The sequence below is a fragment of the Podarcis tiliguerta genome, assembly GCF_965153285.1.
Source record: "Podarcis tiliguerta genome assembly, chromosome: 6".
Lineage (NCBI taxonomy): Eukaryota > Metazoa > Chordata > Lepidosauria > Squamata > Lacertidae > Podarcis > Podarcis tiliguerta.
Window position 1 is genome coordinate 54,142,035 of NC_139539.1, and position 26,177 is coordinate 54,168,211.

The 26,177-nt window shown below is 46.3% G+C and overlaps 1 protein-coding gene and 1 long non-coding RNA gene across 4 annotated transcripts in view; one reads left to right on the forward strand and one right to left on the reverse strand.

Moving 5' to 3' along the window:
• Nucleotides 1–20,446: 20,446 nt before the first annotated feature.
• DMRTA2 (DMRT like family A2) lies at nt 20,447–25,988 on the reverse strand. Its single transcript, XM_083447867.1, has 3 exons — nt 25,295–25,988; nt 24,276–24,760; nt 20,447–22,709 (listed from the first exon to the last, which is right to left on the reverse strand). The coding sequence occupies exons 1-3, from the start codon at nt 25,321–25,323 to the stop codon at nt 21,619–21,621; spliced, it is 1,605 nt and encodes a 534-aa protein (XP_083303993.1). The 5' UTR covers nt 25,324–25,988; the 3' UTR covers nt 20,447–21,618.
• The window catches only part of LOC310680852, a 68,238-nt gene continuing 62,509 nt past the window's right edge, over nt 20,449–26,177 (forward strand). For 2 of the 3 annotated variants that reach the window (XR_014512977.1, XR_014512978.1), the window contains exon 1: nt 21,761–21,891. This is a non-coding gene — a long non-coding RNA (uncharacterized lncRNA). Of the gene's footprint in view, nt 21,343–21,760; nt 21,892–26,177 lie in introns of those variants that run through there. The other variant, XR_014512976.1, reaches the window with a different exon arrangement.

A 26,177-nucleotide genomic window follows, 5' to 3' on the forward strand; every position in this document is an offset into this window, starting at 1 on the left:
ACCATGATCATGAAAAGCAAATAAGTCCAGAGAATTCAGAGTTACTATTGCTGTTTATGTGGTTTGGAGATAAAACAGAAGCAAAGCTCCTGAAATTATTTTAAGAGATTAAACTAACACTCAGAATTCTTCTCTGTAAACTTTGATTCTGAATATTCTTCAGAATGTCTTTCAATACTTGAATATTTTCCACCTGCTCACCAATATTGGAATTTAATATCCTGTGAATTCAGTATTTGGACTCAGGTGACATGCTAAGTCATACCCTCCAACATTTCTCCAATTAAAATAGGGACATCCTAAGGAAAAGTGGGACATTCTGGGATCAAATCAGAAACTGGGATGGCTTCTCTAAATCAGGGATGTCCCTGGAAAATAGAGACACTTGGAGGGTCTGGCTGAACCAAATTTTGGCTTAGCTCAGCATGGCACAGGAGCAAAAAGAACCAGGAAGCCATTGTTTGGTTTATTGTGTTGTGCGAACGAGACCACTGAAAGGCATGCAAATCCGTACCTTTCCAAGTTAAAATACAATGGAGTTCAAAGTTGCCATTGGGTACGGTCAACCCCAGAAATACAACTATCCTGACAGTAGGAGCAAAATAGTCTCCAAACTCAGAAACAGAGGGACTGGACTGCAGGCAACTTCTTGTATGCATTAGCAACAGAAAAGGGGTGACTAGCTCCCTAAAAAGACAGTGGACTTCCATTGTCAGAGCAGAAAATTAACTGGCTGAAATTCAGGACAGTTCTATCTGCATTTATTCATAAGTAAGTACCAAAGTGTATTTCATGGGATTTACTCCAAGTGTAAATAGGGCTGCAGCTTTAATTAGCTGTGGCCGGGTTTTTTCTTTCTATATCTCTGTAGGTGCCCTACATGGTACCAGCTGACATTCTTCTTGATTGGCAGAATCTATATAGTTTTTCCCGTTCTAGTTCAAAGGGCACTTTGTGATAGAGCTCAGAAATCTGAACACTAGTGAAACATACTGTATTGCACTCTCACGCTCTCTCTCTCTCTCTCTCTCTCTCTCTCTCTCTCGTTTACTTCTGTTCCCCCTGAGATTGTAATCGGTAGATTATATGCCTCACATGAGGAGTAGATGTATGAGGTCAGCATGGGATGTTTCACAAGGTTTTCCATCCTGATAGAATCAATTCTGCAAGATTTGGAGGACAGAAGATGGTTAATGAATCCAGGGTTCCTGCTAGAGACCGCCTTCAATGTTGCCAAGCAGCTCCTTTGTTGGGGAAAATACAGATAAATTACTTGCAATGACTAGGAAACAGCTGGAGACTCTTCTGGAAGGTTGAGAGTCATTTGGGGATAACTGTATGCTTGTCTTCCTCCCACACAGACACCCCCACATTCCATAGTCAGGGAGAGGAGGCTGAGTAGGTGAGAGTGAAAAAGAACAATGGGTTGCAGCAGAAGCAACTTGTCAGATGGGTGGAGCCACTGCCCTATGGTTCCCTGTTGCTTATAGTGATCTGGTCTCTGACTGTGATATGGTCCTTCCCAGCTACCTCATGGTTTTGCCTAGCTAGGTACATTATTTGATTCGGGTATACACAATGAATATCCCTCCTCCAAATAGATTATTTGTCTCTACCATTTAGATAAATTTGGTTTGCTGAAATTGAATGGAAGGAATTACCTTAGTAGAGCAATGATAATTGCCCAGATGGCTATAAAAGGCAACTTTTAAAATGGCACTTTCATCACAGAAAACCTCAGTCTAATTTATATTTATATAATTTATATAATTATATAATAATTTGTATAAATATTGTGACTTTTTCTTTATAACCGCAGACAAAATTTCAATGAAACATTTAATCAGAAGAGATATAGGTGACATTTAAAATAAACAACCTGAGAGTACAAAATGCAATGCAGTGGGTTAGATCCAGACTTTGTCATGCTTAGAGTAGACCCCCATTAGAAATGAATGGGGCTTCTGCTTAGCCTTTAAAAAGAAACAGCTTTCATTTCTTGCAGACTGACACATGATGCGCAGAGCAAACTTGGCAGAGCAAAATCCCATGCAATCAAATGGGACCGATCAATCTAACCCCTTGCTAATTTAAGAAGCAGTATGCAGGTTTATGCCATGCAAGGTTGTGGGTTGGATAAAATGCATAAGACATGACATTCTTAACCCCACTGCTTCTATACATCACTCCATTCATTTCTGAGATGCACAACAGCTCAACATCAAATTGCAATTAGTACATCTTAAGTGCTTTCTTAGAAACAGCTGCGCTTAATCCACCCTACTGTCTCAGCTTTATTCTGGATTGGTATCTGATGCCAGTGCAGTGCAATGGGCTGTGAGATTATGCTGGCACATTGGTTGCTGCACCCCATCCAAAGCAGAGTGATGAAGTGATGAAACAGCAGGCCAAAGAAGGAAAACTAGTGTGCTTTATCTTGTCTAGGAATGCTTTAATAACTCAAGACATGCTTTTAACACAGTCTCTGCTGCCCTCTCGTGGTTTTGCAAATTATCCAACAAAATACGTCAATTTAGCATCCAAGCCAATTTTTTGCAGGATCGAAACAGTAACCCCACCAAACTAAAACATACTGCATTCACATAATATAGATGCAAAGCAGCGTTTTGAATTTAAAAGCTAAAAAAGGAGGAATGTGGATGGTAGGTAATTCATATGATGCTGTTACTGCTTAAATTGTTGTTGTTGTTTAGTCGTTTAGTCGTGTCCGACTATACATGACCCCATGGACCAGAGCAGGCCAGGCACTCCTGTCTTCCACTGCCTCCTGCAGTTTGGTCAAACTCATGCTGGTAGCTTTGAGAACACTGTCCAACCACCTCGTCCTCTGTCGTCCCCTTCTCCTTGTGCCCTCAATTTTTCCCAGCACCAGGGTCTTTTCCAGGGAGTCTTCTCTTCTCATGAGGTGACCAAAGTATTGGAGCCTCAGCTTCAGGATCTGTCCTTCCAGTGAGCACTCAGGGCTGATTTCCTTCAGAGTGGATGTGTTTGATCTTCTTGCAGTCCATGGGACTCTCATGAGTCTCCTCCAGCACCATAATTCAAAAGCATCAATTCTATGGTCCAGCTCTCACCTCCATACATCACTACTGGGAAAACCATAGCTTTAACTATATGGACCTTTGTTGGCAAGGTGATGTCTCTGCTTTTGAAGATGCTGTCTAGGTTTGTCATTGCTTTTCCCCCAAGAAGCAGGCGTCTTTTAATTTCATGACTGCTGTCACCATCTGCAGTGATCATGGAACCCAAGAAAGTAAAATCTCTCACTGCCTCCATTTCTTCCCCTTCTATTTGCCAGGAGGTGATGGGACCAGTGGCCATGAATTAGGTTGGGCATAATATAAGACTTCATGCTCATGAAGCAAGTTTCAAGAGAGAGAAAGCCTCTGTCACCTGCTCAGAAGCTGAAACCATATTCTTAAAGGACTTTCCGAACTAAAGCTCCCAGGACTCTTTGGGGGAAGCCATGACTGTTTAAAGTGATATAATGCTGCATGAAATGTACATGCATCCCCCCCTTACACGGGGGTTATGTTCTGGGCCCCCGTGCACATAACTGAAATGACATAAAGTGGGAAGCACCCTCTAAAAAGTCCCTAAATGCCTATTTTTCCCTGCTCTCCTACTCTCTCCACACAATTCTTTCTTCAACTATTGATGAAGCTCTGGGGCTGGCTGGCAAATGCTTGGGAAAGGGGCTGCCACTGCTGCGGTGCTACCTTGCCAGTCAGCTGTTAGGCAGGGAGGCTGGGCAGCCGAAACAAAGCTCCACTGCACCTCTGGTCTTTTTGGAGCTTCCTCCTCCCTCACTGATGTCCTTTTCAGGCTGTGGGGAGAGCCTCATCGGAACCCATCAGAACTCTGTAGCGCTGTCCTGCCATTTCCTGATATGATTCTATTTCTTTCTTTATTTCCCGGCACAGCATATATACACGGCTGTGTGCAAGTAGCATGTGTAAGTGGGGGAGATGCCAGTATAGAACAACTGGGGCCTCAGTTTGGACAGTGATGGCCAAGCACCAGGCCTTTGTGGTAAATGCCTCATGGTTGCGGAACCTCCTTCATGCAGAGGTGGGGAGAAATGATCTCTGACAGTTTTTCAGAAGTGGTTAAATTTAAGGCACATCTCTTTCCACCAAGTCTTTGCTTCACAGCATTGTTTTCTGTGGCTGCCCTTATGCTACGGCTGATATTAGGTCATTTTTATGCTGTTGATCTTTTTATATTGTACTTTCGTTTTGATATAAACTGCTTTGAACCTTTTGGAAAAGCAGTTTCTAAATATTTTAACAAATGGATAGATAAGAGTGCCCTTGATAGCTTGGAGGACCATTAGAGCGAAAGTGGACTAGGCTAAATCCAAAGCACTATTGAGTATTGTGGTTAAAAGGAACATAGATCTGTTTCAACAGAGATTGGTGTCACATACTGCTTCGAACCACAGAGGAAAGGAAGCATTTCAAACTCTCATGGGAAAATGGGCCGCCTTTGACTAGGATGGGGGGGGGGGAATGTTTGCATATTTAGAGGCAGCAGTGCCGAGTATAGAGTGCAGAGGGGTCTTCAGCTCCCTCAATATTTTTGGGCAAGGGGCAATGCCCCCCCAGTATTGAAGGGGCTGCCGCAACCCCGCCGCCACTGGGCACCCTCTGCGTGCCCCAGCCCCAGCCTCTGCACAGCAGCCCAGGAGCTGGGCTGCAGCTGGGTCGAGTGAAGCAAAGATCACCCACGCTCACCCAACCACCGTCTAGACCAGGGGTCAGCAAACTTTTTCAGCAGGGGGCCAGTCCACTGTCCCTCAGACCTTGTGGGGGGCCAAACTATATTGGGGGGGATGAATGAATTCCTATGCCCCACAAATAACCCAAAGATGCATTTTAAATAAATGGACATATTCTACTCATGTAAAAACACGCTGGTTCCCAGACCATCCACGGGCCAGATTCAGAAGGCTATTGGGCCAGATCCGGCCCCTGGGCCTTAGTTTGCCTACCCATGGTCTAGGAGCTCAGGAGCCAGGCGGTGGCTGGGATGAGTGCGGCCATCTTTGCTTCACTTGTCTCAGCCGTAGTCCGGCAGCCCAGTAGCTGGGCAGGAACTGGGATGAGCAAGCATGGAGATCGCCCACCATGCATCCCACCCTGTCCGGCACACACTGGGCAGCATCTGTGCCCCCTCAATGTGGGGGGCAAGTTGGCACCCCTGTTTAGAGGATTCTAGGTATCCAAGTCCATTGTCAATAACTACCAGCATCTGGGGATAGAGGATTTTTCTCCATAGCATGAAACTCCCATCTAACTGGAAATCTCAATTTCTCTGGGCCAAAATGGGTGAACAGGAGTGCTTGGTTTTAGAAGACCACATTGATAACATAACAGAAACCTGTTGGAATGAGGAGAAGCAGTGGGACACCATGTTCTCTGGATATAAACTCTATAGGAAGGAGAAACCAGAAATGATGTTACTCTTTATGTCAAAGAGGCACTGAGCCCAGCAATCAAGACTCCTCCACAGAATCATTGTGGGTGGTGTTATTGTCTCCCTGATTAAAATCCTCAGTGTGATCTTGATATCAAGAATGAAATCAAAGAAGCATCCGAAAAAGGGAATGTTATAGTCAGTGCTTTTTTTCAAGCGTATGCAGTACCGACACCTCTTTTTGTTGTTGTTGTTAAAAAGTGTGGCACTTAGTGTAACAACTTCATGGTGAGTACTGGCACTTATTTTTCTATTTAAAAAGCACTATTATAGTAATGAGTGACTTCAACTACCCTGACATATGCTGGCTACCCATGTGTTCCAGTCACTGTAGAGAGGTAAAATTTCTAGGTATCCCAAGTGACTATGCCCTAGCCAGTCATGGAACCAACCACAGAGGGGCAGCAACCCTAGATTTAATTTTGAGTGCTTTGTAGGATGTAAGTGTTGTTAAACCAATTGAAAGCATGACCATAGTGCTATTAAATTAAATATACATGTAAACAGCCAATTGCCAAGAAAATCCAACATGGTCACATTTGACTTCAAAAAAGGAAAGTTGAAAGGCAAATTCAAGAGAGTCAAGTCACTCCAAAATGTTTTAGAGTGCGTTAAAAGCTAAACCACTGAGCCTAGGGCTTGCCGATCGGAAGGTCGGCGGTTCGAATCCCCACAATGGAGTGAGCTCCCGTTGCTTGGTCCCAGCTCCTGCCAACCTAGCAGTTTGAAAGCACGTCAAAGTGCAAGTAGATAAATAGGTACCACTCGGGTAAACAGCGTTTCCATGTGCTGCTCTGGTTTCTCCAGAAGCAGCTTAGTCATGCTGGCTACATGACCCAGAAAAACTATCTGGCGGCTCCCTCGGCCAGTAAAACAAGATGAGCACCGCAACCCCAGAGTCATTCACTACTGGACTTAACTGTCAGGGATCCTTTACCCTTTTTTTTTTAAGCACAAAACTAGAAGCTCAATTGGAGTATATACCCTGAGGGCCAAGAGGGATTAATGAACAGAGCCAAAACTGCTATTAGAAGCAAAATAAATGGCTTCCTTAAAAAAAACCAAAAACTCCAAATGCAAAGAACAAAAAGGAACACATTTGCCCTGAAGAAACAAGTTTGCTGTTTGGAGGACTCAGCACTAGCTGTGCAAGCACAGGTGGCAGCCATGTCTAGGAATGTCTTTCACCAGCTTATGCTCAGTAGCAGACCTTGGCATCTCATATGTCAGGGGAGCCCTGTGCAATGCCAAAATCCACTCCTCTCCACCACCTCTTACCTTCCATTGGACTTCATAGTTACGGTGCCTGCTGCGGCGCCCCAGAAGCTCTGCACCCGGTGCAACCGAACCACTCACCACTTCCCTGGATTTGCCTTTGTTATGCTGATAAGCTGGACTCCTGCAAGGCATTCTGCCTAGGACTACTTTAAAGATGGTTCAGCTTCAGCTGGTACAGAATGCGGGTGTCCAGATGCCAGGTGGTTGAAACACATGACGCTTATCCTCTAGCAGTTGTACAGTTGCCCGGGTGGTTCCAGCTCCAGTTTAAAGGGCTGGTTTTAAAGTCCTCAGTGCCTTGAAACCTGGTTCCTTGGAAAACCACCACCACTACTGTGAACGTGCCCACATATTGAAATCAGTTTCAGAGGTCCTGAAATGCCTGCTAGAAAGATCAATTAAGTTTGCAGGCATGGGAGATGGGACCTTTTCAGTAGTTGCTTATGTCTTCAGAACTCTTTGCCCATCTATGTATGACTGGCCCCCTGCATTCAAGTTTCTAACTGGGCTTTGAAAACCCACTTATTCCAGTTTGTATTTTTATGACAGTTCTGGGATGGTGATGCAGAAAATATTGTTAAAGCTGTTGCTATAATAAGTGTTTAGATACTGTCAGTTGGTGGTATTTTAAATAGGGATTATTATTATTATTATTATTATTATTATTATTATTATTATTCTATTTCTGAATTGTTTTGTATTTTATGTATTACAAGCTGCCATGAGATGATTTTTACCCTGAAAGGCAGCCTAAAAAAACTGCCCATACTAATATGCCTTCCATATGCCTCTGAAGTTTGCTGGTAAGCACCTTAATTTGTCAATGAGCAAGAAATTTATTTTTCCCAGGTTTCCCCCACTTTCTGCTAATGATAAATCTCACATTGCTGCTTGGCCCATACAAAACAAGAAAGGGAATAGAAATGGGCTTCTCTCAAAAACATGGGATATACAAATGGAAGATAAGATACATTTTTAGATCACTTATACTAATTGAAGAACATGCGGTTTTCAGGCTCTCATTCTACAAAGCCAGCTTGGCAGAACTGGCAGGATTCAGCCACACAGTGGCAGCAAAACCCAAAATCTGTTGTACAGCTTCCCTTTACCTGATTGTCATTCCAATAGTACTTTGATTAGGCTTATTTATGTCTCAGTCCCACAAATTGTGTCATTGAGGAGGGTGCCTCTCTCACCATCTCCCAACTGGAAACTCACTGAAGTGCCCCAGCTGCGTTTTCACCTTACTGTCATGCTCCTGCAAGCCCCAATCCAGCAACAGCAGGGGATATTGGATTGCTCTATCGCATTGCATTGCTGCTTTTTGCTGCGTTTCCGCTCTTAAGAGCCTAAGAAGAGCCTAGATGGATCAAACCAAAGGCCCATCTAGACCAGCATTCTGTTCTCACAGCGGTGACTAGCCAGGTATCTGTGGGAAGCCCAAAGGCAGGATTTGTGTGGAATAGCTCTCTCTTGCTCGTGATCATTAGGTCATAAAAACAGCCCTACTGGATCACCTAGTCCCGCCTAGTCTAGCACCCTGTTCTCATGGTGGCCAACTACATGGGACTCAATGTGGTGTAATGGTTAGAATGTTGGACTAGGACCTGGGAGACCAGGGTTCAAATCCCCACTCAGCCATGAAGCTCAATGGGTGACTTGGGCTCAGTCACCACCTCTTAGCCTAACCTACCTCACAGGGTTGTTGTGAGAATGAAATGGGGAGGAGGAGTGCCATGTACACCACCTTGAGATGCTTGGAAGTCAAAGGTGGTATATAAATGTAAATAATAATAATAATAAGTGCTTTTTTCTTTTAAAATGTTTATGGGTACTCTCATTTTCCTACTCATATTGAAATACTGCCCCTCAATGAGGCCAAACTTAGATTGACAAAATGCAAAGCCCTGCGTCCCCCCAGAAAAAAACACTGATGATGATGATGCTCATGGGAAAGCAGGACCTCACCAGGAAGTCATATTCAGGGGTCTACCGTAACTCTGATTAAATTTATAGAATTCTGAACAAATGTGGGTGTGGGTGGGTGTATGTATGGGGGGGGGGGTTCAGCAATATTGGAGAAGAGAAGCTTTCCTACTTGTGATGTTGAAAAATACTGCTGGGGGAGTATGCGCACCAGAGATGTTCGTCATGAAGGAGCATAACTTCATTTTGTGGAGATTCCCTTTTAGATATTCTTAATATAGTGCATTGACTACTCTGATGGCTATGAACTTCTCTGGTATGTACACTCCCCCAGCAATCTTGGGTTTGCCAAACTGTGTTCCGTTAGCTTTCTGTTACTCTCTTGCTCCAGAGAATCCAAGATGTTTCCCCATAAAGCACTGAAGGGAAATCATGTTCTCCAAGCACTCAAACCACAATGTTTGACGCTGGAGATTGGAAAATGCACTTGTCCCCCACATACACCTCTCTTGTCCTTCAGAGGGTTGTGTGAGATATGGATGTTCAAGCACAGCAGTGCTTGTGACAATATTAGTCCTGCCTACCCCAGGTCACAATATTATATCATCATGAATAAGGATAAACTTCTTACTCAGCTACATTAGTGTGTGTGTGTTTTAAATGCGTTATGACACTGTGACACCAGATGGCGCTGTAGAGTTTGGTCTTTCGGCAACATGATTTCCTATTACAAGGTTCACAACGCGTTTCCCTGAAACGGTTTTTTGATGTGTCTAGATCCAGCCTTTGTCTCCCTTTCACATGTAGAGGGAATAGGAAGCTTTCAGTCTATGAACATCTTAGCATCCAAACCCCCCTCCCAATTCCCTGGGTAGCAGTCCCCACCCCTCTGTAGAGGCTCTTCGGGGATACTGGTGGCTCATGAGAGAGTCAGGAAATTTTTCCTTCATGCCCTGCCTTTAGTTAACTTCTCTTAGGATCCAAGTATTTCAGTCTGGTGTCAATTGAAAATTGGACATTGCCGTGATGTGTTATGAGTTTGGGGTGTTATGCCATGAGCCAGACCCCTCTAATCCCTAGATCTAGCAAGTGTTAAAATGTAATCAGAACTTTTAATTCCTGGCAATAGCCAACATCGCTTCCTGGTGAGGTGACAGGGAGTTAGGTGGCTTGGTGTGAGATGTCAAATAGGTGGGGGGCCCTCCCTCAACAGAAAAAGCCAGAGTTGAGAGCAGAGTTTGGCAGTGATGTGACCTTGAAGTAAAGCATCAAGCTGGAGAGTTGGAGCAATGTTTGAGAGCAATGTTTGATTTCTGTTTGGATCCAAAGCTGTGGCTATTGGAGAAACAAGACCTTTTGGGGGTGTTGATGCTGTGAAACCTTCCATCATGGGCTCAGGTTGTATATATGTGTGAATAAACCATATACCATAAAGACACCACAGTCACCGCTGTGCCTCGTTTTCCAAAAGGAAACATGAATCCAGGTAAGTGCCTGGAACCCCTGGAAACATACACTTCTTGGAGATTGGGATGGTGTGCAACAAATTTCCCACAGGCATCTGGTTGGATACTCTGAAATGAGGAAGCTGGGCTAGTTGGGCCATTGGCCTGATCTAGCAAGGTCTTCTTATGTTCAAATATGGAAAGGAAGGAAGGAAGGAGAAGAGACTCCCAGACAATGAGCTGAAGCTTCCAAAAGTAGGGGGAGTCCCCTCATCAACACCTGTATGAAAGATGTAAGAGACTTGTCTTTGTTTGCATGGGGTCACCCTATTATTTAGGCCTTAGCCCACAAAGGTGTCTTGGAGGCCCCTGTCCTTCCCTTCCTCACCCAGCTGAAGAGTTTAAGATAAATTCAGCTATCCTCCCCCGTTAACAAGAAGCCCAAGATCGTCATATATATCTTTCGCTCTCTTGCACAAGCTGTAATTTTTAAATGATTTTTAATAATTTATGTATTTAATGCATAATATATTTAATAATAATGATTAGAGTAGATATGCGCAAGATGATTCCTTGTTCAGTTTAATGACTTCCAACAAACTATGGAAGATTGGTGTCCAATGCATTTATGCCCATGGGCCCAGGTTTGTGTGCCTCCCCCCACCAATATATTTTGGTGGAAACTAGTATTCTTGATGCAGCCTGAACTTTGGAAAAGTATAAGTTTTTCAACTCTTAGGTGAAAGAGGGAGTTGGAATCATAAGTGATGTCATTTGCACAAGATGGCAGCTTAGCTTAGGAACGATTCGTCCCACTGGACTAATACCTCTTTAAAAAGTTGATTAGATAATAGCAAACAATTACAATATCTGCACAGCCAGGGCAAGTACCAGGATTCAGACCAGGCTTCCGTATCAGCTCGCCTTTCAGATCAACACAGATGGTTGCTGCAAGCTCAGACTGCATGGCTCTAATAAGCCTTTTTTGTGTTCCTATACCAATAATTTAGGAACTTTCACCACTGTAATTAAACCAAGTTTTACTACCTGTGTTTTCTGATTCCTGTCTGGAAAAGCACATGAATTTGACCTTTGGAGAGTTTGTAAGTAAACTGTTTTTAACTTATCAAACATGTGGCCTTTTTCTCTGCAAGAGCAAGAGGGAAACTTTAGAAGGGCATATTTTTAGAGGTCTAACAGCCTGTATTTCCATGCTTACTTTGTTGCATATTTTGTGGTTTTAATTCTGGGGTACTTTTACCAAAGATTACTTGCCCCAAACTTGGATCTTGGCATCCAGGAATTCTCCTTTTATACCTTCCCACCACCAACAACAAAACAGGGTTATCTCCTAGCTCTACAAGGACATGACAGGGATTGGACCTTGTAGTCTACCAAATGCGCTTCCCTAAGGCATCCTCAGTGCTAGTGAACAATATCATTGCACAGTTGCTAGGGCTCCAGTGTCCCAACAAGGCTCATCATTATGCTGACACAACCCCTGGGATGTCTCCCTTGACACCAGTTGCTACAGTGGAGGCTGGTCCATTATGGCAAATTAGGCACTGCCCTACCAACTTCAGTTTACCCTCAGCCGGCCCTCATCAGCTGTCTTCTTACTTACAACAAATCCACAGAAGGGCACAGCCTGCAAACTTCCTCTTCCTTAATTATAGCATTACCTGTAAAGAATGCAGGAGGAAGGGGGGTGGGAAGAAAATAGGAATTTATTGGCTCTGCCTGCTATTGGTTCTGGATCCACCTATTGTTGGTCTTCCTGTCTTCCACCCTAACAGTCTCATTTTATATATATATATATATATATATATATATATATATATATATAGTTTTCCATTAAGAACATCCAATTAACAAATCTGTCAAATCATAATCCAGTTAAAAATAAATATAAAAATAAAATTAAAAAACAGCCAAATTACAATCCAAATTATTAATTACAGCGTTACCTCGGGTTAAGAACTTAATTCGTTCCAGAGGTCCGTTCTTAAACTGAAACAGTTCTTAACCTGAAGCGTGCTTTTGGTAATGGGGCCTCCTGCTGCTGCTGCACCGCTGGCACACGATTTTCGTTCTTATCCTGGGGCAAAGTTCTTAACCTGGAGCAACCATTTCCTGGTTAGCGGAGTTTGTAACCCAAAGCGTCTGTAACCCGAGGTACCACCGTATTAATTTCTTGAGCTTCCCATACTCTGGACCTCTGAAATATATCTCCAATATTTTCATTTCTGCCTTATTCTTGTTGTTCTAATATTTTCCTCATTCCGATCTTAATGCTTTAAAGTTCCCTGTCCCTGGCTGTGCGATTCTCCATGGTGTCAGAGATCCTAAATCCTTTCATCCATTGGGTACAATCTGCCAGGGCTACTGTTGTTGCCACTAACCTAAGAGGGAGCCCAACACAGGCAACTTACACACCTCTTTAAGCCTGAAGTCAGCCATTTTAAAAGTTGTTTAGAGGAACCCTGCGGAACCTCCAAGTGTCCCTATTTACCAAGGACAATCCTGGATTTACAGAAGCCATCCCAGTTTCTGATTTGATCCCAGAATGTCCCGCTTTTTCTTAGGATATCCCTATTTTCTTTGAAGAAATGTTGAAGGGTAGAGTAGGATGTCCCTATTTTCATCAGATAAATGGTATAGTATGGAGTTATGCAACCCCCGAGCCAAGGAGATAAGTAACTGTACAACCTTTAGAAAACATCTGAAGGCAGCTTTGTATAGGGAAGTTTTTTTAGTGTTAAATGTGTTATTATGTTTTTATATGTTTTGGAAGCTGCCCAGGGTGGCTGGAGCAACCCAGTCAGATGGGTGGGGTATAAATAAAATACTAATGCTAATACTAATACTAATAATACTAATAAATTGCTGTTGTTGTTGAATAGGATGTCCCTATTTTCATCAGATAAACGCTGGAGGGTGTGATCCTGCCAGAAAAAAGCTGGCCCAGCAGACACATATATTTGATAATAGCTGCATGTCTCACTTTGAACAGACCCATGCATTTTGGTGCTGATCTCTGCTTTTTCTCCCATAAATGGAAATAGATAGATATTTGCATACCATTTGCATTTTAGAATTAATACATACATGCATTAATGTGTATACATGGGTGTTAATGTGCATATGTGGAATTGTAACATAAAAAGCAGTCCTAAAGTCAGGCAGGCTGTGGTTTGATAGGTTCGTATCAGGCTGCATTGTCATTGTTGATTTTTATTTACCTTCAATCTGATGTAAAGTGATGTCCAAAGAAGAAACAAAGAAAATGCATGAAAGAACATGATATGGTTGAAAGCATGTGCACATATTTACAGTCAAAGGCTCTCCCCCCCCCCCCCCAATCCATTTTGTGCTCGGTTTCTTTGTGGCCGTGGGAAACCTTATAACCTGGAACATCACATATTTACAGTCCTAATTTGTTTCATTTCAGAATGTTTGTGTATTGTTTGTGTTCACACTGGATCACAATACATCAGTGGCTCTGCTGGCTTTTACTGTACTCTTCTGTATAATTATGATGCATAGTTCACTACTATACAAGTTTATTAAAAATGGTACAGTATAGTACAGTATAATCTTTCTTAATCCTCTTTTGATTGCCATCTATCTTTTTATAATAGCTACAACTATTATAAATGTTAACATAGCAGGAGTCACAGACATTATAACCTCCTTCTGACATGTTCATCAACAGCATTTGGAAAATAAATGTCCCCGAAAAACACAGAAGATGGACGCACAATTAACACTTTGAAGTGTTAATTAGACAGAGCTATTTTTTATTACAAAAAGGATATATCCTTCTCTCCTGTGGTCAGGAGTAAGAAGCTTGCTAAACAGCAAGACCCACACTAGAAAAGATATCATGAGTTACAATTTACTTGATGCAAAATTATACAATTGCTACATCTACAATTGTCTACTATTGTCAGCTACATCAGAATTAACGGTAATGTTTGTGATGGCATCACAACTGCTAGTGCCATTACAAACTGCGCCCCCCCCCCCAAAAAAAATAAGCAGTTTTGTTCACTGAGGCTGGACTGATCCGTAAAATCTACACCAAAGCTTACCGCAATGTGTAAAAAAACAGACTTTCTTCCCACACATATTTGCTCATGGAAAACTTGAAACTGTACTTTGTTCAACAGTGGTACAGTTCTCTAAGAGTGATTCCAAATTAAAGTTTTATTGTGGGTGATCAGTGTTGTAAATCATGAGCATGAGTGAATCACCACAGTCCAAATTACATTCAATATTACATTAATAACCCATCCTTTCTCCTAAGAGCTGGTGGCAGTATACATGCCCTGAACTGGCCTACTGAATCCTCACAATGTGGGGGCTCTGGCAAGGACCCAGAGTCTTTTATCTTCCTTTCCAAGGCCTAGTTAATACTAGTTAGCACTTTCTCAGCTTTTGGAATGGGGTGGAAGGGCTGGAGGACCCCACCAGAGCCTTGCACCTCCTTCCCAAAGTCCAGCACCTCCCTTACCCGGATTTGGGAAGGCAACAAAATATGAGGGGGTGCCTCAAACTTTGACCTTGCTCTCCCTACCCCACACAACAAGGCAGTGTGTGGCCCACAGGTTCTATGTTGAAGTACTTTTGTGGTCCACTTGGTATGAAAAGTTGGACCGCCATGCTCTAGAGCAGGCATGGCGAAACTTGGTCCTCCAGATGTTTTGGGACTAGAACTCCCATCATCCCTAGCTAACAGGACCAGTGGTCAGGGATGATGGGAATTGTAGTCCCAAAACATCTGGAGGGCCAAGTTTGGCCATGCCTGCCCTAGAGGAAGGGACCATTGCCCCATGGTGGAGCACAGGCTTTTCATGCAAAATGTCCTAGGTTCAGTCTCTAACATCTCCAGTCAAAGCCTATGTTAAGAACCTGTAGTCTGCCAGATATTGTTGGACTACAACTCCCATGCTGGCTGTGGAGAATGGGAGTTGGAGCCCAACAACTTCTGAAGTATAATAGGATCCCCATCCCTGAGTTCAGATGATGAGAAAGACCTCCAGCTGAAACTCTGGAGAGCCTGTGCAGAGACAGGCAGCTGAATATCTTCATGTTCCATTGGCTGAGTTGGTTATATAGGAGGTGGGAGAATGAGATGCCATATTCACATAAGTAGCTTTTTAGCTCTTCCTAAGCATGCCGGCTCCCTCGGCCAGTAAAGCATGATGAGTGCCGCAACCCCAGAGTCGGCCACGACTGGACCTAATGGTCAGGGGTCCCTTTACCTTTACCTTTCAGCACTTCTTTGGGGCAAGGACTTCTTCATATACGGTATTATGTGTTGTTTATCAGCAGTTTTATCCATGTTTCCTACACTTCAGTATAAAGCATTGCATTGCATTTGTTAAACTATGACATGGAAATTCAAAATTAAGCAATATTTTAGTAGTAAGTCAAGGTGGTGGTTGGGGGAGCATTCAAAGGTTAGCAAATGCTTTTTCCTATGGAAAATGAAGCTGCAGGGCAAATACCGTAGGAAAGCACTCTGTAACGTTGATCACAGAAGAAAACGAAACTATGGAGAGGACAACACCTTAAGCCAGGAAACACACATCATTTATTCTGAATTCTTTTCTAAAAATCATGGAGTAAATCCTGCATTCATAAACAAATGTGCCCAAATATAGAGATTCCTTACAAGCAGGCCATTCTGGACTGGGCTGGACTGGGCTGCTCCATGTGTTTAATAAAGTATAAAAAGGGGGGTGACTCTGAGCATATGCTGAGTTGTGGCCTTTCACTAGTGAATAACCACAATTAGCCTATAAAAATCCGGGCTTGGGGACAGGCCAATTGGTTTCCCCAAACTTGTCATTGTACAAGTTAACCTCTGAAGAGGACCTGTGCTGTGGTTACCCTCTGCCCTTTCCTCCTTTAACCTACCTGAGGGTGAGGAGGAAAGATGTTTGCTTTGGTGAGAAATGTCATTTTGCCACTAAATTGTTAGTATAATGTTATCTTTATTATGCTGTGGATTAGGGTTGATTTCTATTAAGCAACCAGGGCAGATAATAAACCTCCTGGACGTGCCCCACTCTCAATACACAGCCAAACAATGAAAATGCAACTGAACGGATTAAGATTTTAATTAACAGAAAGTTTGCAAATGCTGGCACACTGCCTCTCCATTTTACAAATTATTTATACTTGCTTTGTTTAATTTTATTCAACTGCCAGCAATCTATTTATGGGGGCGGGGGGAGAGCAGAGGAGGAATTTTAGTAGCTTTTAGACTACATCCCTGGGGAGAATGACCTGCCTTGCCCACCAAGAACACCTTCAGATACACCCCTGCCCCCCAAGATGGAGAGCAAGAAGAAATAGACCTAAACTACTGGCTAGATAAATATGAGAGATAAGCAACTGATGTGACCCGTGGTTTGGTCCTATGACATGACTGGTGTGATGTAATAGAATGAGGGACTGTGACCATCAAATCCCCACTCAGCCATGAAGCTCAATGAGGGACCTTGGGTTAGTCACTATCTCTCGGCCTAGTCCGTCCCACAGGGTTATTGTGATGATAAAATGGGGAGGGGAGAACCATGTACACCACCTTGAGATCATTGGGGGGAGGGGGAGAAGCTGGTATATAAATGTGATAAAGAAATAGCTCATACCCTACATCAAGGGATGGGGGAACTGTTCCCTATGGTGCTGGACTCCCATCAGCCCCAGCCAGCATCACCAAAGGTCAGGGGTGATAGGAACTGCAGTCCAGTAACCCTGAGAGGGGCACAGGTTCCCTTTTCCTGCCTTCTAGCCATAGCCTGGTTCTCAACACCACATTGTCCTTTCCCCCAGTGTGTTGCCCTACAATGATGTTCTTATGTCGCTTACAGTTTAGGAGACTCAAGGGATCCGAAGGGGAGACAAGCAATGCATCTGCTCTTTATACTGGCCAATCGAGAGGAAAGTAGACTACTATTTAATGTTGGTCATGGAACCATTCAAACTATGGAGAGGGCAACAATTGAGCAAGACTTTGGAAGGAAGGACAAGGATTTTAATTGGGACACAGAGAGAAAATGCTTCCAGTTTGGTTGGTTTTTGCAAGGCCAAGCGGCAAAGTCTCCTTTATTTGGCAGCCTGGGGGCAGGGACTGTGTTTGTTCTCATGTTCAGGATCAGACTGGCTGCCATGTTTGTGGTGTGGAGTGGGTTTTGTCATGTCACCCATCCCACTCCCACCCCTTCAAATTCAAGAGTGAGGAAGGGTATTTCATTCCACTGAGTGGAGTGGCGGCTTCTTGAGTAATTGGAAGTGTTTGCTCTGCAGCTGCCTCTCTGCTCCTAGCCTACTATTGTGGGGTTGTGCTTGTATTGGGACTCTGGGCATAGGAGCCAACTCCCCTTTGCCCCCCCCCAATAAAATATTTGTCAAAGCCTCCCTTGCCCAAAGTAGATGGGCATTGCCATTCAGAATGGTGTGCATGCACCACATCTTGTGATTTGATTATGCAGGCAGAGCTTACCTGTCCCTCCCCCCCCCAATATTTTATTCAAGTTGGCCACACCCCTGGCTCTAGGATGTATGACTAGAGCAGGGCAGAGATCCAGTGAGGTGTGGTGGTTAGAGCGTTGGACTAGGACCTGAGAGACCAGGGTTCAAATCTCCACTCAGCTATGAAGCCCACTGAGTGACCTTGCTTAGGCCAGTCACTATGGCTTCGCCTGACCTACCTCACAAGCTTGTTGTTAGGATAAAATGGAGGCGGGGAGAAGCACACCATCTTGAGCTCCTTGGAAGAAAAATGGGGTATACCAAATAAATAGATAAATGGGGTATACCAAATAAATAGATATTTATTTGTACCAAATAAATAGATAAGGGGTAGCGAAGGTGCTGCCTGGGAATGGTGGAAGTTGGAATCCACAACATGCGGAGGTATGGGCGTAGCCAACGGGGTAAAGTAAAACAATAGAAATACTTAACTAACTGACCAATCACGTCGGTTCTGCCCCCACAACAAAGATCCTGGAAACGCCCATGCGCTGAGGGCGCCACGTTGGCTACTGGAGGGGCTTTGAACTGTAAATTTATAGACGTCTAGGCAGTTTAATCCCATGAAATCCCAGATTTAAAAGGTTTGATTAGATGACCTCGGAGGTCCCTTCGAAACTTTGTAGAGATGCCTCACTGAGAAACTTGAGGGAAAAAGTGTTCCGGAGAAAGAAACTCAAAGAATATATTCAGCTCATTCTCTTTGCAAGGAATGCCGTGTGTGGCGGGAGGCGTTTCCTAAATCGTGAGCGGCTCCTGGGGCTCGCTCTCCGCAGCTGGAAAGTGACAATTGTGTCCACCTCATTTCCTTAAGTAGAAAAATCCTCTGTTAGCCCCACTCCTCTTAATCCCAGACCCCAGAAAAATCAGACGGCTCCCTACACACACACAGAGCGAGAGCTGAGATTTACTCTGTCGCACGAAGTCCATCTTTTTCTCTCTGGTCCTCTCCCGCCCGTCCCCTCCCATAACCCTGTCACATTATAACCGAACAGACAACTCCTTTTTTTCCAATTAAAGTGGAATTAGGAAACTCAATCAAATTAGCTCACTATTAAAGCCCTTCATTATTAAACCGTTTTGGTGTAGTAATATTACGTTTCAACCACTTTCGGAACCTGAGACTTTATTTTTTTTAAAAAAAGGAGAAAAAAAACCTTTCCCTTGTGCTATTGATTTGGCCGCCGTTAAGGGTTGGCGTAGGGGTCAAAGAATTAACTCGAATATAATTTTTTAATACACAACAAAGGCCGTTCAACCGCGTTTATGAAATCACGGAAGGGGAAGAAATGCAATTGACTGGAGGTATCTGTCTTTTAACTCCCTTTTTACTACCACTAATAATTATTATCATCATCACTATTATTTATTACCACGTCTTCTTCCAATAACCACTAAGGAATCCAAATTTTCACCCCTCCACCCCAATATATTAACTGGTTATAGGAGCAGAGCTGTCAGTTTTAAGCCAATGTTTACACAGTTATATTTGAAGTGAAAAAGTAAACAGTCCAGCTGCGCTACAGAACAGTTGGGTGGGATTAGGTTTCCATACCAACCAATTTTAGGAGCTTTTACAGTCTTAATTCAACCATGCACTGAACTTGTTCTTTGTGAGTAATAGTTTTCCTGGGCCAAACACTCTCCAGGGTAGAAAAGAAAATCCCTCCTATATAAGCACTGCCATTCTAGAGGTACAGTAAGAAATTCCTAAGAGCTCTGTTGCTCGTCGTCATCCTTGCCTGCCAGTTAAACAGAGTCCGGTTTCCAGGTCTCCTCACTCCTCCGTGAGTTTTAGAACATATAAAATACTAAATTTACTTCCCAAGAAGTGCAGTTAGGATTGATTTGTGTACATTTCCCAAAAACTCCCACTCCTCAACAAATGACTGAAAACTAAATTCGTTTCCTTCTTTTGCTTCCCACTAAATACACTGTCGGATGACTTGAATAAACTTCCAAGTTAAGCGTGCTTTGTATCGGGTGTTGGTCAATTTCACCCGAAGAATAACTAGGCGATTGGTCGATCAAAGAAAAGGGAAGCTTTCTCTCCTGAAATCTAGCAGATATTCCTCCTTGAGCTGCGGAAGATTCTCACACTGAAAGGCGCGTTTAAATTTTTTAAAAAAGTAAATAAAAACAGTGAGTATCTACCCTCTTGCTACAGTCAATCCAATTAGCATTTTTAACAGGCGGAATTTAACCACCAACTCCTATAGAAATCGGCAATACGATTAAAGGAAAATTATGCGCAATCACCGCGAAGTTGGGTGCACAAGGCGCGTTGACAATGACATTAAGAGGGTCCCGTTGACTCAATTCGATTCAGTTCCCAGCGCGTGTGTTTAGGATCGCAGTCTCTGAATTTAGCATTCGAAACAGATCAATAAAATTTAAAATTCCTTTTCGAAACAGGACCCGTTACTTCGTCCCAAATCCATTAAAAAGAAGAACCAAGGTAATATATTATTTCTGGTCGTGTGTGTTTAACCGCCGAACTGTGTACTGGAGTGTAAGGTTTACAGCTTTTCCTGTGAACGTCTATTGCAAGCATGGTATGTTAGTTAACCGTTTTGGAAGAATGTCTGGGAGTCCGCTCAGGGCAATCGCTTTAAATCGGTCAGTTAAGGATCAGAAATGACTACAACTTTGCACTGACTTGGCATTACGAAAGCATACCAAAATACTGCAAAAAAACAAAACCACCCTTAAAATAAATAAAAAATAAAAACAGCAGGAGCTATTGAGAAGGCTACTTTTAATACAAAATAACATTTATTTCTAGGATTTATATGAAATGAAAACAGCGAAAAAGACAAAAACTTTTTGAAACAGCAAGAAGTTTGCTACACTGGAACCAATATCTTTTTTCTTGCGGGTCACGCATTAAAACGGTGTCAAGCACAGGCTTTGGATTGAGTCCAAAGAACATTTGCAAATATATCTACTTTTCAACTTTATTTATTTACAAATCGTATCTTTCCCCTCTCAGTGAGTGAATAAAAAGAAGCGTTAAAATTATTTACAATATATTTAATCTCTATGCTTGGTGTGTTTTAAACTGAAAACTAACTTTTTAATTTACCGTTAATACTAAAATCACCTACAAATTACATTAATAACTTAAGATTTCCATTTGATAACATTATACTATACACTTGCTGGTATATATGTGTATATATCTCGGTATGTATATACATATATATATCAATCTCACAACGCACCAAGAGGAATATCCATGCTTATTTATGGGCATAAGCAAAAAGATAAAAATGGCTGACAACTTTATAACAATGGAAATACGCCGGGGGGGGGGGGGACAAAAAACTTCAGTACACCTAGAAGTATCTCCCACATATTTGACCAGTTTTCGTTGCAACGAACAGGGTGAAACGAAATCCTGACAACCCAGAAATCACTCGGAACTCAGGGCTTGGGGGAAAAGGCAATGGAAATAATTCCGAGCAACTGGTGTCCGTATGCATTTTACTGGCGTTTGCAGCCGCCAATCTTTTGAAAACAACCCCACCTGCTCTAAATCGCTTCCTAAACCTCCCACCCCAAACTGCCTTCTTTATACTGGCTTCTACGCAGACGAAACTGGACACGCCAGGATTCCCATGGCAGCCTCGCCTCCAAGCTTAAACCTGTAAGTAACTCCGCTGATTTACTTCCCAGAGAACTACTTTCTGAGCAATGCGTTTAACATCCGAGTGTAAATTATATTTTAAGAACTGCTGCGATCCCTGCGGGATATAAAACTCTTGGTCAGGCCTATGTCACTCAGCCCGTGGGCTGAAGGCATGGATCTCCTCCTCCCTTCCGTTGGTGTCGGCACAGTCTATCTTTCTTCGAAGCATGTATATATACACGTGTATAAGAAGAAGGCCCGGGGTTCGTGTGGGGTGCGCGGCCTTGTCCTGGCCTACTGCTTCTCTGGGGCGCTGTTGACTAAGGGCCCGTAGAGCCCGTTGGGGTAGGCCTGCTCCTTGTGCGCACTGGCGGCGGCGGCAGCGGCGGCTGCTGCGGCGGCGGCGGCGGATCTGTCCCTCATGAGGTCGCTGAAGGCGTACTCCATGGGCGGCCGGAAGCCCAGCGTGGGCATGAGCCCGGCTGTGGAGTAAGGCGTCATGAAGGCCAGGCCCCGGCTGTGCGCCGCCGCCGCCGAGTAGGCCAGGCGCAGCGGGCTCAGCCCCAGGTGCGTGCCCAGAGGGTAGGCGCTGGCCTCGGCCGCCGCCGCCGCGCCGAAGTGGGTGGCGTTGGGCTGCAGGGGCGAGAAGGCCGAGCGGCTGCCCAGCGCGCCGATGGCGGGCGTCATGGCGCCGGCCAGCAGGGGGCGGTGGTGAGCGGCGGCGCCGGCGGGCGAAGGCTGCAGGCCGCCCAGAGGCCCTGTCGTCGTGTCCCCGGCAGCCCGAGCCCAGCTCTCGTCGCTCGCCTTTTCGGGCCCCGCCGAGCTCAGTCCTGAGGCGGCGGCGGCCGCCGCGACGGCGAGGCCTTGGCCGGGGCTGCCCGCCCCGCGGTGGTGATGGTGGTGGTTGTTGAGGATCTGCTCGATGGCCTGCACCACGTCCCCGCCGCAGCCGGCCAGGACCAGCTCCAGCACGCTGCGCTTGTGGGCGGGAAAGACGCGCGTCAGGATGTCCAAGGGCGTCCGCTGCTGCCGGCTGCCTCCGGCCGCCGCTACGGCCGCCGCCAGCCCGGGCGAAGGGGCGCCCGCTTCTTCGCGCTCCGCCTCAGAGCAGCCCGAGTCGGAGCCCAGCGGGCTGATGGAGCCGGGGCTCTCCTCCTCGGCCGCGCAGCCGTCCTTGGCGCCCTTCGAGACGGGCGAGCTGAGCGAGGACTCGCCGTCGCCGTTCTCCGAGCCCGAGCCGCAGCCGTGGCGGGCCGCCTCCGGGGAAGAGGTGCCCGGTGCGCCGTCCGTGCCGTCTGGAGACAGGGGCTTGGCCTGCTGCGGGGTGGCGGCCCGGGTGGTCAGCAGCGTCTTGGGGAACAGGTCGAACTTCTGCAGCTTGACCTCTGCCGAGGGGAGACAGAAAGAGAGAAGGGGAGAGACGCGTGAGCCCACCACTGACCATCGCCTGAACAGTTCTCAGCCTCGACGGGGTGAAGCTGGGTTTGGGGATCAGGCCGAGAACTTCTCAGCCGCTCCTCGTGCTTGGCGGCAGCCGGGGAGCTCCATTCGGAGAAGTATGCAGCCTGCCCAAACTGGACTCACTACACACACTCCGCAATGGGACACGCACGTCTCCAGGCATCTGCCCACCAGCCTGGTTAATTCTCTTCAGTACTTGCCCTGCCAACCCTATACATGTCAACACAGAAATAAGCCCCACTGAGTTATGTGGGGCTCACACGACACACACCCGGGGAAAGTGGGTGTATAAAGTGCTGCCTATCTTGCAGCTCTTATTCCTCATCCCCACCCCGCAATTTGCCAGACGCCAAAGCACCTTCCTTGGCCCCCTTTGCCGAGCCAGTTTAGCAAACCAGGCCCCTGCTCTCCACACCACCTGGCACCTCTTTAGCAGGGTCGGATCGATGGGGGGTCGGCAGAGGGCGCCATTCTCTCTCGCAATCTCCTTTGGCTGAGGCAGCGGGAGAGCCTTCCCCTAGAAGTCGAGCAAAGAACTAGCGCGAGGCTGATGCGCGTTGCTGTCGGAGCTCCCTGCCCCAGAGCGATCGCTTACAATGTGGCAATCCTAAACCTACTTACCTGGAAATAAGTCCAAGTGACCCCTGTTTGCTTCTGCATGAACAGAGGCTTCAAGCCATAAAATGGGTCCACAATAGAGACCGTGACCCCTGGTCATAGATGGGTCTGGAAGGAAGGAATTGTGGGTGGGGTGTAAATACATGTACAGATGGGTAGACAGGGAATAAGTATGGAGAAGGAAAGTTTAAAGGAGTTTCTGAGCTTGACAGAGTATATAAAAGACAAGAGGAATATATATGCCTCAGTTTTGGTTTGGAAATAAGACCCGTTGTTTCCAATGGACCACATTTATAAGCAACCTGGTAACATCCTATCTATCATAAACAGCTCGGGTAAAATTGTCTCCCACTGAAATCACTGGGACTTAATTCCACCAAGTAGTACAGTATTGAAATATGCGTTGTTCGTGGGTGCATAGGACAGATAAGTGCGATGTGTGGAGAGCGAAATGGAGTGAGAATGGATGGAGACATGAGAGCAAAGGGTGCTAAGTGGTGGAAATAGGGAGGGGAGGAGGGAGATTCAGAACTGTTGTTCGCGTATGTCCAGGAGTGACTTGGAGAAGTGTAGAGGCAATGGTAGAAAAAGCGAAGGAACGGCAAAGAATGGAAGGATTTGAGAAATGGTGCTTGAGTAGCTGGACAGATTAAAGTGGGTGAGATGAGCGCCGAGTTATAAATTTCTGCGCGCTCGGCTGAAGTCAGCTCTGTTCTGGCCATTATATGGAGATTCAGCGGACTCCCCTTTTCCGTCCCGCCTAAACCAGTGAGATTCCGAGCGTGTTTCTTGGGAAGTAAGCCCCCCTGAGGTCAGGCCCCTGGCTTACTCCCCTTAGTGCCCCGCGGGGGACGGGCGCTGTGCCTGCTCACCTGAGCCCCCCGTGCCTCCGTCTGCGCTGCACACCGAGCCGAAGACCTCGTAGGCGGGCCGCGGCGGGATGATGCCGTTGGCGGCGGCCAGGGCCAGCCCCTCGGCGGTGCCGTAGAGCAGCTGCAGCTCGCGGGCCTCGTTCTCCTCCTGCGCCTGCTGCCGGCGCAGCGCCACCTGGGCGGCCATGACGCGCTGGCGCTCGGCGATGAGCGTGCACTTGGCGCACAGGCAGTCCTTCCAGCGGCAGTAGCGCTTGTGGCCCTTGAGCGCCGAGACCACGCCGTGGTTGCGGCAGCGGGCGCACTTGGGCGTGCGGGGGTACTTCTCGGCCGCGCGCAGGAGCAGCGGCGGCGCCCGCAGGAGGCTCCCGGCCACGCTCACCGGCAGGCTGGCCGCCGCTGCGGCCGCGGCCGCCGCCACCGAGCTGGGCGGCACCGGAGCGGGCGCCGAGGGCACGCTGGGCATCTCAGACCTCAGCTCCATCCTGACGGGGAAGCAGAACCGAAAGGCTCAGAGACGGGCTCCCGGGGAAGCCCCAGGCGCGCAAAAGCGCAGCAGCTTCCCAAAGGCTCTCTCGGAGTTACGCGGTCGGGTTACTCGACGGAACGCCCCTCGGACTAGCTGTCAGCACCCGGGCCCTTTCCAGAATTACGCCCCTCTCCAAAAAAAAAAAACTAAAAAAAAACTGGGTATTTTATAAACCTCCAGATAGCCTTCAATAACTCCCACAGATAGCCTGACACGAAACCCTCCAACAGCAACTGTCATGCAGTACTGGGCAATTTGCACTGTCTAGGCAGGTTTCCTAACTAAAATACCTGGAACTTTTCAGCCTTTCCTTCCCCCAGTAAATGATCCGCTTAACTAACTCTAGGCGAAAGTAAATCTAGTTTACTTTTCGAACGCGTCAACACAAAGTGATCGCGGCCCTTCCTTCCTTTTCTGCCGTAATCCCCACAGCACAAATTAAAATCCCCGGGCGGAGGAACCCGTGGCTTCCGAGAAAGCCCTGAAGTACCTGAGCCACCGAAATGACAACCAATCCATCTCTCCTCGGCCTCTCTGCAAAGCGCAGCCGGACCCTGTTCCCCTAGTTCTTGCGGGTTTCTTCTCCTGCGGAAAGTTGCGATTGAGACTCCGCCAGGACAATGGCAACAGCGAGCGCCCCCTCTAACAAGCGGCGGCGGCGGCGGCGCCTTGGTGCGAAAGGAGACAGCTGCGCCCAAGCGCTTGCCAATGTTACAAAACACGGTCCCGGCTGAAGCGTACACAAGCCCCTGGAGACATAACAAAACCAGCGCCCTGTCCAAGGAGAGCTCGGCGGCTCCCTCGCCGCAGCAGCAGCAGCCCCACAGCCCCAACCGGCAGCGCCAGGGAGACACAACCGCCCGGGGATCCCCGCCGCCTTCGCGCTCCCGAGCGCACCAACTTCCAGCTGCCCGACCCGCGCCCAGCAGCGCCTCTCAGCCTCCCCGCGTCCCCTCTCTCCGCCTCTCCCCCACTCTGGAAGAAAAGCCCGTCGGCCAGAGCTGCCTTCTGCAGACGGCAGAGCCCAGCGCGGTCCCCCCCTTCCTTAGCCGCAACTTTGCATGTGTGACACTAAAGAGGGCGAGAGTTGCCAAGAGATAGAAATCTTCGCCGAGCCGCCCGCGAGCGCTCGCTCTATTGTTGCTCCTTACGTTTCCATTAGACAACATTTGACAACAATGTGACGCCCGCTATTGGCCAGGGGAAGAAAGCGCCTCTCTGATTGGCCAGCCGGATGTCTACAGTGTCCACCCGAAGCTTCTTTCAAATAAACTGTTTTAAAGAAGGAGGGGGGGAGGGCTAGAAGGGTCCAAAAGTGGGGGTGGGGAGTAGCATTGGGGGGAAACGCCGACAAATAGTTTCCATTTCTCTCT